Consider the following 15653-nt stretch of genomic DNA (forward strand, 5'->3'; position numbering starts at 1 on the left):
CTGCAGATGCAAGCAGCAGAAATTCACTTGCCGTGAACTGCAAGAAACACGTGAAGTTGCAGCATTTAAAATGAATGAATACACTTTAAAAATATTTTTTCACATTGTATGATGACGCAGAGGCATGTTGTTTTTTGGAGATGCTCTTCGCTTGGATTAAGAAACAGCTGCAAACTTCTTTTTATACTGATTTCTTTTGCATTTTGCATTTAAATTTGGAAATATCTTGGCTTGTGTTGCATATTCAGAGAACCAGGGTCGTGCATGAAACTTAAATCAAGCATCCCTTAAGACGATAGAAAGAATTAATTAAAGTATGAGATGAGAATCAAGCACTCCTCCACTCTTATTTAAAGCAAAACCAGACAGAGAGCAATAAGACACAACACAGAAGCAATTCTTCTTTAGGTCTGCATATATTTTTCAACGGTAACATTCATTCTATCAGCGTTTCAGTACGGTGTCAAATGTCAGGGAACAACACTTTAGAAATATCCTGATGGGAAATTATAAGATCAAAAGGATGAAACACAAATCAGGGCCGGATTCTGCTGCAGCCGCTGCTGATGCGGATGCACTCAGTGCCTCACCCTCCAGGGGCCACACTCACATGATTCTTCTTTTTTTTTTTTCTTACATGCACTCTCGTCCTCGCAGGCTTCTCAAAACACATCATCAGAGAGAAAATAGGAGCTCTCATTTATCCCTTTTGACACACACAGACAGAAGGCGGAGGGGGCTGCAGCGAGTGCAGGAACAGCAGCAGCGGATATTCAACGAGGTGTGAGGACACATGCATCCTCTTATCTCTGTGTTCTGTTAATTAGTAACCGGGCAGGTCAGAGGCAGCACTCTGGAACTACATTTTCCCATTGGGATTATAAGGATGTCAGACAGGAGTGAAGTGAAGGCTTCAGTGCACGCAGAACCACAGCGGTGAAGAAAACAAAAAACTGAACAGGAAGGAGCGTTACATTTCTTATTCTACTTCACCTCCACGGACCGTGAATGGGACCGTGGCGGATTCTCCTCAGAGTGCAGAGAAACGTGGATCAGAGGGAGTGAATGAAAACAAACAGAGGTTCAGGGGCAAAAATAAGAATCCAAAAATAGATATTTATGTTTATATTTATATATATTTATATATTTACGAGGTATGTAGCCACAAAAAAAAGAAACACCCAAAATTTCAAAATAGGCAGTCCGTTTTAGTTGCTCCAAATGTGTCCTTGCTTTGCGACGCCTTAAGGAAATATTAATAGTAATATTAATTAAGAATTTTAAAAAAAATAAAACTGGGAAATGTCCAACAGCCCTGCTCGTGTGACAAACCCTCGCAGTCAGGTTCTCTGAGACCAGAATCTCCTCCATTTAGGAGTCCAAAAGCACCGAGACGGAGGCGCCTGTTTCCAGCTGCTGCACTCCAAAAAAAAAAAAAAAAAGAAGAAAGTTTGAAAATCACAAAGTCCCAAAAAGGAAAGAATTCACTTCATTGTTGAAAAGAAAAATTAAAGAACCCCTCCTAACCGTTGATTTCCCAACAGGTGAGCAGAACTGTTGAGGTGGTGCTAGTTGGAGGTGAGGGAGAGGTGAGGGGAGGCCAGCCACGGGTCCAAAGAGAGAAAACAAAACAAAAAAAAAAAAGGTGTCTTTGTGCAACAAAACAAGAATCAAATGGACCAGCAGCAGGTTTCCTCCCGACAATTGTTAGTGAGGCTGGCAGTCGGGGAGCTCCGTCCTCTGTCGTCACGCTAGGTACTGCTGCATCGCCGTCTTCGCCCTGAGAGAGTAAGACACACCGTCAGTGCAACGTGTTGGCCCGAGTGTCAGAGCAAAGCAGCAAAGTGGCTCAAAAGTAGCTCACGCTAACAGACAAGTAAGGTGGTTATCAATACGGCGTTTTATTTGTAGAAGAGCAACATCTAAGATCGATCAACTAGCAAGACGATCTGCGCCTTCTCTCTACCCTGCAGACGCTCTGCAGGTGGAGTGAGAATTTGAAAACGGGGAATGTGTTGACACGTACAGGAAAGCGATCGAGAGGGGGCATGTCGCTGCCTGTAGAGGAGAGGAGAGGAGAGGTGTGTGGAGATGAGAACTCAACAGACGATCGCCATTTCTAAAACCTGGGTCGACTTCGATCCGGGTCGTTTTATAATCAGGGGCCTCTTATAGTCAGTAGTCTATAATCCGGGTCGTTTTATTATCGGGGTCGTCTGATATATTCGGGTCGGTACAGGTGAAACTGTCTGATGAGGAGTTTGTGTTTAATAATTTGCTTTTCTTGCCCACCTGTCGCTGAGGTTGGGGTCGGAGGCCTGGGTGAGTTTGTGCAGGATGTCCACAAAGCCCATCTCCCTCAGCTTGTCCTGACGCTCCTGAGAACCTGCAGACAAAATAAAGAGGTGAGGAGAATCATTCTTTGTTTGTGCTTGAATGAAAGAGGTCTGTTGTTCAGAGTGCCAAACTTAGTATAAAAGTGTTTTATCTTTGAGAAGAAATGCCTCGTTAGCGACCTGCTAGTTGTAATGCTAACTCAGCCAACGTTGCAGCTACAATCAAGAAGATGACGCAAACCACCGCACACATGAAGACTTTTGTGGTTTCAGTATTTTAAAGAGGAGGGGGGGGGGGTCACACTTTGGTCATAGAAAAATCTCCCAACTGACTTCTGTGACTAACGTGCATCAAATTATTGAGCTGGCGATAATTCCTAAACTCAAGCAAAGCTCCTGATTGTATTCCTACTTTGACACATTCCTCTTTCTTCACCCCAACCCTTCTTTACTCCTCCTTTAACAGACGTGCTTGTCTCTTACCATCCTCCTCGTTCCAGATTAGGTTAGAGATGCAGAACGTGGCGGCGAGCTGCAGTTTCACATTCGAATGCCCCTGCAGGAACGGAAGAGTAAAAAAAAAAACATTACAAGCGAGGAAAACAGAACAAAAGAAACGCTCTCACAAGATGTCCTAACACTAAAAGAGTTGTCTCTGGTATGTTCGACATACTGCATCCTCGGCTTCTATGAGAATCGGTTTATATGAAGACAAGATGTGAGAAGGGAAAAGGAGGCAGCAGAGAATCTGAACAGTTTGGTTCTATAAAGTCCTACCATGTAGTATTTGACTTTCTGGAGCATGTCGTCATTGGTCATGATGAGTTCCTTTGCTGTGTTGCCGTCTGCGATGTTGGCGAGGATGCACAGCGTCTGTTGGAGACCAAAAGAGAGTGACGTCACTGTTTTTATCTGACTCTGTCTGATCTGTTTCCATAGAACAACATCCCTGGAGGCAGGAGGAAGACAGACCAGGAGCAGACAGACTGATAATATCAACAGAATGTTAACTCTGCAATGCAGCTGCAGGATGAATTCTGCATGAAAACCATCATTAAGCATGAAGCAGATGAGGGGGAGGGTGGAGGGGGGTGGGGGGGTCTCACCTGCTCTTTGACCTCTATACTGTGCTCCGCCTCCAGGATGAGGGTCACGGCCTGCATGATCTGCTTCCCATGAGAGCTCATGATCTGGTCGATGTGCTGACAACACGAGAGAGCAGAGAATCAGTATGCGTGCAGGATTTAAGATATCTGCAGAATTTATGCAAAGTCAGCACATGTAGGAGCCCTGAATTAATATCTACAGAGAAGGTTAGAGAAGTGCGCAGCGTTCAAGGTTACTGCAGAAACCTTCTCTGCAACATGCCATTAAAGCCCTCGTGGGACATCTGGCCGCAGCGCTGAACCGTTAAAGAAGCGACCTGCAAACCAACACACTCTATTTATAGACCTGAAAGGGGTTTCACTTTATCCCTGAAGGTGATTTTTAGCTCTACAATGTTCTTCATGAAGCGGATTCAAACACAGCTCCTCCTCCTGTCATTCTTTTAGGAGATCTCTGAATCTGGCGATGTTGATGCAACATTATAAAACTCTTTCTCTTTCAGATAACAGCGTCTAAATCATTCGATCTCGGCGGCAGCAGCTGAGAGAAGAGCGTTAGATTTGACGGCACTGCTTCACAAACGACCGTCAGTGGATCTCAGCTGGAGCCAGGATGTGGCTATTCAATCAAGTTTCCTCACACTGAAAGTTTTTATGAGGCAAACACTTTAAGGGGCGAGAATCAACCAAGGCTGGAAAAACCGTTCATTCCCCCCCACCTCCCTCACTCAAGAAAGGTGTCCTATCGCTACATCCGGTGTAAAGCATCTTGGTGCACAGTGCAGGTATGTTTCCTATTTTCCACCTCACACAGTTGTAATTTACGCCAACGGCTCATGATGTTTACTTAGCAAATGAACGTGCACCCCCGTTAGCGACCCAAAGGTGTGTTTGTCTTAAAACAGGGTGTGAATGCGGAAATCTTTACCCCGCTTTCTGATCATTTCTGATGTTGTGGGATTGATTTCAGGTAACCATCAACATATTTCATACAGTGTCCTGTGTGTTTTCAGGGGCACAATAGAAGGAGAGAAGTTAAATGAGCCGGCTGGAGTTCAGTCTGTTTAAGAATAAGGACTGAAATCCACCGTGTAAAAAGCAACTCACCAGCCTGCAGGATCACCTGGATCGTTAAGGGAACGAGAGCTGCCGCTCTGATTGGGTTGATTCATGTTACCCCCCAAAAAAACCTTTGTGTTATCAAGCGACTTAATCCAACCTTTAACAGGCTCTGTGCTCAGATTGTGCACCGCTTAACTGGCAAAATGTAGTCAGACACACCCCAAATCACTTTGCACCACGTGCTTAGGCGGCGTCAGAATATGGCCCCGTGTGTATCACTCGCTGTTTGTTAATAATGCTTTATGTAACTCAACATGCTTGTATCTGTGTGTGTGTGTGTGTGTGTGTGTTTTTCTCACAGGGCGTGTTGACAGCAGATTTCGCAGCAGGCCGAGCGTCTTCATCAGCACGTTGGTGTCGGGGTCTGACAGCAGGCGGAACAGCTGCTCTGTCCCCAAACACCGAACAATCTCCACCTTCACCTTCTGATCGGCCTGGAACGCCATGTTCTGAACACACGCAGGAGAAGAGAAACATTACGCTCCTGAAGGGCGCACGTTTAAAAAGGCACTCCTTACTGTAGAAAATCATTTTACCATCAGGGCCCAGATCCCGTTGACCCTCAGAGCCGGACTGTCACTCTGGGTCAGACTGCATAGTAACTCGACCACCCCGGACTCCAGGATGGGCTGCAGAGACACAGGGAACAGTTCTTTAGGGTAAAGGGTGTGTGTGTGTGTGTGTGTGTGAGAGAGAGAGAGTTGGTGTGTGTGTGAGTGTGTGTGTGAGAGAGAGAGAGAGAGAGAGAGAGAGAGAGATGGTGTGTGTGTATTGTGTGTGTGTGTGTGTGTGTGTGTGTGTGTGTATTGTGTGTGCATGTGTGAGAGTTGGTGTGTGTGTGTGTGTGTGTGTGTGTGTGTGTGTGTGTGTGTGTGTGTGTGTGTGTGTGTGTGTGTGTGTGTGAGTGAGAGAGAGAGAGTTGGTGTGTGTGTGTGAGAGAGAGAGAGAGAGAGAGAGATGGTGTGTGTGTATTGTGTGTACGTGTGTGTATGTGTGTGTGTGTGTGTACCTCTTTGCTAGGAGAGAACTCCAGCAGTAGGTTGCATAGTGTGGAAGAAGCCATGACGAGGACTTCATCGGGAGCGTTCTGAAGCAGCTAAACACAAACACATCGATGAGTATTCCTTTAGTCATTTATCTAGTGTTGAGCAGCAGTTTCTTCGACAGAGACAAACAGAGAGGTGCTCTGCTGTCCGCACTTCATGCAGCCCACACCGACCTTCATGAGGGGTTTCCACACCGCATGGTCGTGGAAGCTGGTCCTCAGCTGCTGCACGGACCGCGAGAGACTGTGAAGACACCTGGGTAAAAAATAAAATCAACAACATTCAGAGACACAAAAAGAGGAGAGTTGCACTGTATCTTGTGGACATTTCCAGCTACAGTTTCATTTTTATCATCCAGATTGGATATGATAATATAAATCGCAACAACTACCTGAAGACACTGACCTCGTCTTAGGTCACATATTCTGTAAAATCCACTTCACCATGTTTCTCTAACTCTAATATGTGTCTCTAGTCTGTCTACAAACCCCCCAATGATGAAAAAAGTCCATACTCTCAGTCTTCTGCCTGCTCCACTTTTCAGAAAATGTGTGCTCAAAAAGGCCGTTTGGAGATTTTCCCTTCATGACATCACAAAGGGCAGTAACCCCTCCCCCAGGTGGGTGACACTCCCACAGCTAGGTGTTAGTTCTGCCCTCTGAGTCTGCCTTCTCATCGTAAACAATAGGACATGGAGTGAGAAAGACCGAGACACCCAAGCCCTTCCAGAGAGGGGGCGTGGTCAGACACAGCTCATTTACATTTAAAGGTACAGACACAGAAACAGCCTGTTCTGAGCAGGGCTGAAATAGAGGGGTTTAAAGGCATGATCAAATACAGGATCAGAGTGGATTTAGAACAGGAAACTTCACACACATGTTTTGGGGAACTCTGAGACATTACAGCCTACCTGACAGCCGCCAAACGGACTTTGATGCTGGATTCTGATAGGCCGCTGACTATTCTGTCCATCATGTTCTCTGTCTCTGTAATCTGAAGAAGGAAAAACAAACAAACAAACAAACAAATAAGGAGGATGGATCAGAATACAAACATGCATTTGCATTATTTTAAATGCAAACATATAAATGCAAATGAACGTATGAGGGGAAGGTAAGGTCACCTTTTTCCGGATGTCCTCATCGTTGGAGCCCAGCGAGGCGTAGAGTTTGAAAGCAGCTTGCCTCAGCTCGTGTGCGTGCTTCAGGTCGTGGTCCAGCTGCAGAGGACGGAGAGGGCAGGCGATGAGGTGATGCAAACTTTCTGAATGTTTCTCTCCCTACTGATATGGTCGATACATTTAATGCACTGATTCTAATTCTTATTGGCAGAAGAAAAAAGCTTCTGTTTACTACATTCAGAAACGCTAAGGTTAACTCGATCACAGCTCATTATAAAAAAACAACAACGTCTGGATGCTATCTGGTAAAAATGATCCATTCTAATAAAGATCAGCCTCTAAATGGCTCATTAAGAAACTTAATCGTGTTTAGCTTTTTTAGCGATGCTCAAGTTTTCACTCTTGGGATTTAAATGTCTTTTTGTCCAACAAATTTTGGCTTTTTGTTTTTGCCATACTGTTTTGTAACAAACATACACAGTCTCTAGAGGACGAAACCAAAAGACCTCGATGAAATGAAAATGACATTTTCTAAGGTTGACATTTAGAAATGAAAGCCTCGGAAATACAGTGCTGTTTCTGCACAAATTATGGATTGTCTGACTTTAATCATCCGCTCAAAATGTAAGTTCCATTAAAACTAATGAGCACTCACACTGCTCCAGGACTAACCCGGGTCTGAGAACGATGACCTCTTGTATTTATCGTCATAATACAAAACATGCACAGATTTAGGTGATCATGAAGCGTGCTGAATTTACAACACATGCAGACAAAAAAAAAAAAGGGGGTCACTTAGTCATCATCAGAACACGTCGTGTAGCCGTGCTTGTCCTCGTTCATGAGCAGCTGTACTTTGCTGAATCACACCTCTTCCATCTGTGCCAGACCCAAAGAAGTATACCGTGCTTCTTGAGCACTGAGCGGAGGACTCACACTACTCGGACGAACCGGACTTCAGGGGTCAAACGTGCTCAGGCACGGTACAGACTACCTTGTGTGAGTGCACTCTGACATTATGATCAATCTCCGCTTTGTTTTGTTTTTATGTGCTGATAATCAAATGTAAAATGAGTATTAATTACATATTCTATAAGTTTTGAACGTGGAAGCCGAACTGCTGTTTGGCTGAAGAAAAAACGAAAGCAACAGAGTCTCAGTGTTGTCCTCCGTACTGCTCTACTGTAACAGCGCAGATGCTGCTCCACTGCTTTGATTCATTTCCTTCACTCTGGATTTGAAGCTGCTGTTTTCTGCCATAAGTGATGCAGAGGACATTTTTAAATCCAGTTTGAGCTAACAAGACTCAGACACATCTGAAGAAATCTGACTCGAATCGCATTTCAAGCTATTTCTGAGTCTGAGTCTGGGATTGGTTTTACGACGCAGTGCGAACAAAGACTTTCCATGAAGAGTGCATTCGTAGGCTCACCCTCTTGATGTCAGTGATGGCCGACACAGAGCTCGGGTATTTGAAGTAGTCGGCCAACATGGCCACCAGGTGGTCCGTGGTGCTGGCGATCCTCTGCAGCTCCACGTCAGGCTCCATCAGGTAGGCTAGTGTCTCTGCACCCTCCACCCTCTCCTCCAGCAGGTGCTCTTTACTGCACATCCGCACGAGGCACGGCAGGGTCTGGAAGAAAAGTCACACACACACACACACACACACACACACACACACACACATTAATTAAGAGGAACCATTAATATGATAGAGGACAAATAAATGTCTTAAAGTGAGCCTTGCCTTTAGGACTATGCAGCTGTCGTCTGTTCTGATGGCACCCGCTCGACACATGTACGTTAGACTGCGACAGAAGAAGAGGACTCATATGAAGACAAAGACATACAGGAAATATATAATCATTACGGATTAAAACACTTAAATGTGACTCACCATTTGGCTGCCGTTAGCTGCATTTCAATAGGTTGATCCCGTTGCATCATTCTGACAAATACCTGAGAGAGCAGCTCGCCGTCCACCAGCACTGACGGGGAAAACACGGATAAACGGGTTAATAAGTGAAGCTCTTTTTAAAAGGAAACAGAGAAGAAGAAGATAATTTCCTCACCATTCACCAGTGTCATGGAGACCTGAGTGTTCTCATAGGCCAGGACTGAGAAACACTTTAACGCCTGCATCCGGACCTGCAGCAGCACGGAGGGTTCAAAAGAGAAAACTGAGTACCACATGTGAAAGGTTGAACCATGAATATATACGCTCACATTTACCTTATAAGAAGGGGAGATAAGTAGAGGAGCAATGTTCTGGATGGCGCCGTGGTTGAAAAGAACCGTCTGGTGCTCTGGGGTCTGGAAACAACAAAAACAAAAAGGTCTATAAACAATGAACCTGCATCTGGCTTCTAGTATGATGGACTCCTCTGCATGTGAGCAGCAAAAGCACCAACAAATACCTTACAACAGTGGGAGAAGATCTGCGTGATGTACTCCTGCGTTCTCTGTGAGCGGCTTAGTAGCGACATTAGATGGGGGATCACAGTGGGGTCCTTCAAAGAACAAGATGGGTGAGTTAAATTTAGCCGTTCCATTTTGAAAATCACATAAATGCAGACAGAACTGATGCAGTCTGATTTATACATTTTTAAAGAGTAGTATGTAACTCTGACATCTAGTGTTTAAAATGGGTACTGCAGTCCAAATTCTCAACATTGTAGAGAGCTGTCTTCCCTCCTCTCTAGAGTCGATGCTCACGCAGGTTGCCATGTGGTGGACACTGAAGCTTCAGTGTTTAGCCAGCTCTGCATCGGCCTGTAAACCTTTCTGTGTTCTAACCTCTCTCCATTTTTCAAAAGCATCTCCAATATTGATCCTAGTTTGAGCACGTTTCTGCTCGTGTACATCTATGACTGCATAAATCATTTCAGAAATGCTGAGACGATGCATTCAAACACAAGATAACCTACAGTGTAGAGCAGCTGCACAGGGGTGACCGGACTGATGAAGACCGTTCTGAGACATCGAAGACAAGCTTCGATGAAGATCAGGTCTGGACAGAGGAGACCTGCATGGACAAAGCACAGGTGTTGTACAGTCTCTGCAAGTCACCCAACATTTCATCTGTGGCTTTGAGTATTTGCATGCATGATTATGTGTGTGTGTGTGTGTGTGTGTGTGTGTGTGTGTGTGTGTGTGTGTGTGTGTGTGTGTTCCCAACCTTGGAGAAGGGCAGGGATGATGTGACAGTCCACCAGGGACTTGATGTTGTTCTCTGTGCCCATGGCCAGGCTGCCGAGCACTACGGCACACTCTGTCCGCAGCTCCAGACTGGAGGAGCTCTGCTGGAGCAGGTACAGTAACCTGGAGCAAAATAAACACACACACACACACACACTGAACAAAGCTCAGTTCTCCTACTTGCAGAGCTTTGCCCTGAGGGCCTTTATGTAACAAGGTGCAATGCCTGCGAGCAGCCACAACCTTAGCATCTCTTGTTGTATTCCTTCAGCTGTCCACTCTGGCTTAAATAAATATGACTGAATATCAACTCAGCAAAAGTCCCTGTCCATAAAGTCATTTGCACTCAGTTTTCAGCTGCTTATTCTCTGTTTGTAGTTTTGTAAGTAGTTTCCATTCAAAGATGGACTCTAGAAATCTGAGCTGACGTAGCCTCGTAGTAGATATTTGTGAACACCAACAACATCCTGAAGAATGAATGTTGCAGCTGTGAATACCAACAGAAGAACACTGCAGGGGATTTTGGCACATTTTTTTTAAGAGCACTACTCACATGTTTAGCCGTGTTGCACATTCCACGAATGCACAATCCTTACAAGTTATACCTCGTAAAGGTGACTAATCAGGCTTTCCAACGATATAAAATACAACACTAATTACTATTATTAAAGGGGCAAAATAAGTGACCGAAATAACGTTTCCAAACTTTTTTTGAGGAGTTTATAACATAAATCAAGCACCAGAGGAGGTTTGTGACTCTGTATAAACCAGCTCTCTCAGAATGCTCCGTTTTGGTGTGTGTGTCTCTTTAAATGCAATGAGCTCCCCCTGAGTTTTCCCGGTAGACATCACTCCTCTGTAGCGAGACTAAAACTGCCGTACCTGCGCTAAAGTTTTGTTCTAGGCTGGGGGTGGAGTCCATGGGTGGAGATACCAGGGGAGGGGATGGAAATTGTTTTTACCAGAATCCCACTGTGATGTCACAAGGAGAGCAAATTTGAAACGGAGCATTTTTCTCTGTGTTGTAAGACTTATGCAGACCACAAACAAAGGACTGGATGGGTTTTTTTCACATTTTGTGGGTCAGTAGAAACTCAACACAATTATATGTTCAAAAACACAAAGTGTATTTTTCATAATATGTCCCCTTTAAAATGGTAGGATGTGAACTTTAGTAGAAGAAGTGAGGCTTTACATTAGTGCGGGGACAAACCTTGGCACAGCTCCGAGGACGATCAGATTGGCCTTCTGCTTGTTGTTTCCTATGACGGCGTTCTTCATGTCACTGAAGTGAGACAAAAACACACCAATTAGGAACACTCATCTGAGGCAGCGCTGACAAATGAAGAAGATAACGGAAGAAGTGAAATATGACGTCATTCTGACACAACTTGAGACAGTCGTGTAACAGCTTAGCACTTAAAAAAGAAACACATACACACAAGTGAAGGAGAGGTGATGTTAGTGAAGATGAAAGAACAGTTTGACCTGTTGAGCAATGAGCAGCATAAAGCAAACAACAACTATAAACTGACATGATACGCTGCAGGCTGTAAAGTCAGGAGTTATGTTTCTAAACTTCTGCAACAACACAGATTAAATAAAGGCACGTTATGTTTCTTTACAGATGCATTTCACTCAATGTTCTCTTTTGATAAACTTTATCAAACTGTTATCAGGCTTTTTTTGCAGAATGAGGGGCACTCTGCAGCACAGCAGAGGCTGGACTAGAAGTTATAGAGACACCAGGCAGGCAGAGAAGATTTACATCAAGCAGCTATAAGACGTGAATGAGCCTGTTCATTTGCATTCACTCATTTTGTTTTTGAATGCAGTGTTTCCTCTGCTCTGAAACTGCCCCGGCTGATATCGAATGGCAGGTGAGTGAGGCTAGTGGAAAAGTACAGCTGGAGCAGGCAGTCAAGTGAGTCAGGTGGAGCGGTACGAGCCGTAACCAGAGCTAGACTCCACCGAAGTTAAAAATAACGATGAAATAGTCTGAGTCCAGGTCACAACGGTGAGACACGAGGTGAGAATTAGAGTGAGAGAGAGATATTAAGTCACACTGAGGAGTGAAACACATTTTGAAATAGAGCGTCACATGAAAGCCTGAGCATGTAAACACAGAGATCAACATAGACAGTGTTTATATACTGAATATATTCTAGGTGTGAAATTCAAAATAAGACTTTGATTTGCAAATGTATTCAAATAATTGCAAAAGAAAATCCAGCAACAACAGCTGTAAGAGTTCTGACACTTCAGCACAGAAACTGCATTAATCAAGAGAAGAAAGAAAACGTCGAGTAAAGCCGCCGACTGTGCTGAATCACAGCGGCTGAATAAAGTTCACACCCCTGCAGGAAGCTGACTTCTGGACTAGCAGGAGCACCAACCTTACAATCTGTAATCCTGACGGGACAAGCCGTCATCTGCTGCGAAATGATTCAGTCTAACTCTGCATCGTCTCTCTCCGCCTTAACAAAAAGAGAACACAACACACACAGTACAGCAGGAGCTGACAGACTTACATGACGCCCTGCAGCACCTTCTGTGGGTCGGGGTCAAACAGTCTGTCGACATAATGGCGACTAGTGGCAGTGACTTCCTGCATGAGGACAGAGAAAAAAAAAAGAATGATTAGTGACAATTCAGTGACATACATTTTCCAGCAAGACCGACAGAACCTCGACAAGCTGGAGAGCAAAGACACACTCTGAATGAAGAGACACACATTAGACTTTCACCTCCTTAATAACCCGCTTTAATTTAGAGTGAATGAGAGAATAAAGCCGGGAATCAGAGTGAGAGAGCCTGTCAGAGAGTTTTCTGTGCATTATCGATCAGGGCCATTTCTTAACAAACAAGCAAAGACTTGTGTTCACAGAGCAACGGGAAAAAATGCATTTTAAACATCAGGTTTTTTGAGAAATTCGCCCACAGTGGATGGCTCTTTTCGTTCCTAGACGTTAAGAGCCATGTGTACAGACACATACAGCAGCACCCGCAGCAGGGCCCTTTAAAAGCTGTCATTGGCACCCAGGGGTTACATGTGACACCCGGCAACTTTGTTTATATCACAGATATAGCTTCAGCTACAACTTTCCACGTGATTCCAGGAGGTGTGTGTGTGTGTGTGTGTGTGTGTGTGTGTGTGTGTGTGTGTGTGTGTGTGTGTGTGTGTGGGGGGGTCATGCTGCTACTGTTTCTGGTATCGACACACTGCTGACAAGGTGTTCAGCACATTCTGTGTGTACCTGCACACACACCTGTCCTTTCAAATATGTGTCGTTTCTATCTGACCAGAACAAAGTTTCATGAAACTAGAATATCAAGCTTCAATATGATACTAGAAAACATCAAACCACTACAGATGAGAAGTTCTATGTCTCAAATCTCTGGTCGTTTCTTGTTTTGGATCATCAAAAGTTGCCCGCTATCTCCTGCACACGGTCAAAATTGAACAAAGACATTGGAAAGGTTTTGGTACGGCTGTGCAGCTAACACGGTGTGCAGGAGTTAGCTTGCCATTTTTGATGCATTCATTCGTTTTCTATGCACCTGTCTTATGAAATGAATGAAGTTTTTCTGAAGCGTTTGTACTTTTTGATACTATCGATCATCAAAATAAGAGAGATTGTATCTTTTTATACCAAGATTTCAAAACAGCACGCCCATTCACATAGTTGAGCACTGGGTGCTGGACAGAAATATAAATACAAAAAGAAGACTGAGCTTTCATTTTGCTTCAAATGTCTGACTTCAAGACATTTTTTGATAAGATTTATATTTGGGCTTTTAGTGTAGAGACAGGACAGCGGATAGAGTCAGAAATTGAGGAAGAGAAAAGAGAGAGAGGAAAGTGACATGCAGGAAAGGAGCCACCGATCAGATTTCAACCCAGGCGCCCGCTTTGAGGACTACAGCCTCTGTACATGGGGCACGCTCATTAACCTCAAGTCTACCAGACATTTTGTCTTTGTTTTATTCTGTTCTATTCTTTTTTAATTCAGTCATGTAAATTGTCTTCGGTTGGGACCCCCGTGAAAGTGGGATGGTACGTCTCAAAGTGCTTAACATAATAAATAAATAAGTAATAATTGTGATCTCAATATTAATCAAAATAATGTCTAATTTTGTTCACATGTAATAAATATAATTTAATTTTAATGTAATGTTGATATTGTGAGAACCCTGAATTTAGCAATTATTATTTTTCTCTCCTCTATTGACGTAGAAAATGTTAAACAATACATGATATTTCAGGCTCTCAGAGAACGGAGCACAAAACACAATAATGATATCAATGAATTAATAAATAAAAGCAAAGAGGCTAAGGGGCTTCTCCTAATTATTCTAAGGTGTCAATATTGTTCAGTAATTGTTTATGCTGTTTTATTCAAAATGAAAATTCTCTCATTCCTGCCAACAAAGTTTACTGAATTTAAATGACTTTTCCTGCATTTTTAAATGACTGTAAACAATAAATATCCTCATCATTAGCTACCAAGGACTTCTACCTTTTTCTCTCCTTAATTGAAGTAGAAAATGTAAAAGAACATAAGATATTTGATTTGAATCAGGCTCTGAGAGAAAGAAGCACAAAACACAAAAATAACAACAGTAAAAATACAAGAAATAAATAAAGAATATATAAATGTATTAATAAAGAGGCTAAGTGGATTCTTCTCGTATTTCTAGATCTTTCTTTAAAAATAAATTGTATTTTAAATAATTTACTCTATGAATATATAAAAATACGGAAAAATTAATAAAGTATTCAACATTAGTTTTTTTTTTTTTTTCATTCATTATGGTTGAAAAAAAATGTAATTTAAGATTTTAGATTTAGTATCAATGAGTTACTTTAGCTTCGCTAGCTTATCACGAATGCTAGTGGTAGGCTAACGTAAATGAAACGCATAACTCTATCTATATTACCAAGGTAAACTTTGCTGCTGCAATCAGCATGCTTATAATAGCGCTCAAATGCTTTTCCAGGACGGCGCAGTGTCTTTCACATGCGTTGCTATCTTGTAAACGGGGACAGAACTCACACTTTTTAGCATTTAGCTGCTAACTCATACCGAGTGACACTGACAGGTACCTCGGTGGTTTGATTCTGTTTTATGAACACACCGACGGGGCGGGCGGGAGGAATCAATCGCGTGTTCAGAACGTCCCCGCCCGCCCGGACGACGCCGGGATATAAAACGATCTCATCCACAGCTACAGCGCTACAATGTTAGCTCGCCGGGCTAACAGAGGACATAAGCCCCTCTGCAGCTTCTACACATGACTGATCAAACGATGTAAACCACTCGCTTTCGGATCGGGCACATTGTACGTGTGATAATGCCACTTGAAACCATGAGAGGGACACTCACAGACAGCACACTGATGCGGAGAGGGGCCTCCAGCAAGCACGCCATCTCTTGTCCCCCGGATTGAGCGCCCCAATCGGCGCAGCACTTTGCAGACACTCCGCCCCCCCCAGAGCAGCTGTGAGCGGCTTTTAAAAAAAGTAACTGCGGCTTAAATCACGCAGCTCCGAGGAAGCGTAAGAATAAAAAAAAAAACAGTTATTAAAGCTCCTATGTGGGCGCAGCAGTAACAAAAACACAACACCGCTAACTTGGTGAGCAGGCTGTCAGACAGTGGATTTGTCAATGAGGTAAATTTTGTTTATAAACGTGACGTAGGTGATGTTTCGCTGAGTCAGATT

The 15653-nt window shown here is 43.6% G+C and overlaps 1 protein-coding gene across 2 annotated transcripts; it reads right to left on the bottom strand.

The window, feature by feature from the left end:
- Positions 1 to 397: 397 nt before the first annotated feature.
- armc8 (armadillo repeat containing 8) lies at positions 398 to 15601 on the bottom strand. 2 transcript variants are annotated; one of them, XR_003808767.2, is made up of 23 exons: positions 15316 to 15601; positions 12460 to 12536; positions 11142 to 11213; positions 9909 to 10051; positions 9658 to 9755; positions 9148 to 9240; positions 8963 to 9043; positions 8803 to 8878; positions 8628 to 8718; positions 8478 to 8538; positions 8163 to 8363; positions 6734 to 6829; positions 6521 to 6603; positions 5784 to 5865; positions 5574 to 5660; positions 5101 to 5193; positions 4864 to 5013; positions 3443 to 3538; positions 3114 to 3209; positions 2820 to 2892; positions 2293 to 2386; positions 1528 to 1780; positions 398 to 1416 (listed from the first exon to the last, which is right to left on the bottom strand). XR_003808767.2 is itself a non-coding variant. In XM_020637777.3 (22 exons), the coding sequence occupies exons 1-22, from the start codon at positions 15358 to 15360 to the stop codon at positions 1747 to 1749; spliced, it is 2022 nt and encodes a 673-aa protein (XP_020493433.1). In that variant the 5' UTR covers positions 15361 to 15601; the 3' UTR covers positions 398 to 1746. The 2 variants fall into 2 exon arrangements, 1 of the variants encoding a protein (XP_020493433.1); XM_020637777.3 differs by having other exon boundaries at positions 398 to 1780.
- Positions 15602 to 15653: the final 52 nt, after the last annotated feature.

Source organism: Labrus bergylta, chromosome 13, assembly GCF_963930695.1.
Source record: "Labrus bergylta chromosome 13, fLabBer1.1, whole genome shotgun sequence".
Classification (NCBI taxonomy): Eukaryota; Metazoa; Chordata; class Actinopteri; order Labriformes; family Labridae; genus Labrus; species Labrus bergylta.

Excerpts from the sequence above, each read along its gene's own strand:
- armc8 (XM_020637777.3), bottom strand. The coding sequence starts at position 15,360 with ATGGCGTGCTTGCTGGAGGCCCCTCTCCGCATCAGTGTGCTGTCT. Across the intron at positions 11,214-12,459 it reads AAGGTGCTGCAGGGCGTCAT|TGACATGAAGAACGCCGTCA; the intron begins GTAAGTCTGTCA and ends GTCTCACTTCAG. Across the intron at positions 1,781-2,292 it reads GACCCCAACCTCAGCGACAG|GGCGAAGACGGCGATGCAGC; the intron begins GTGGGCAAGAAA and ends TTACTCTCTCAG.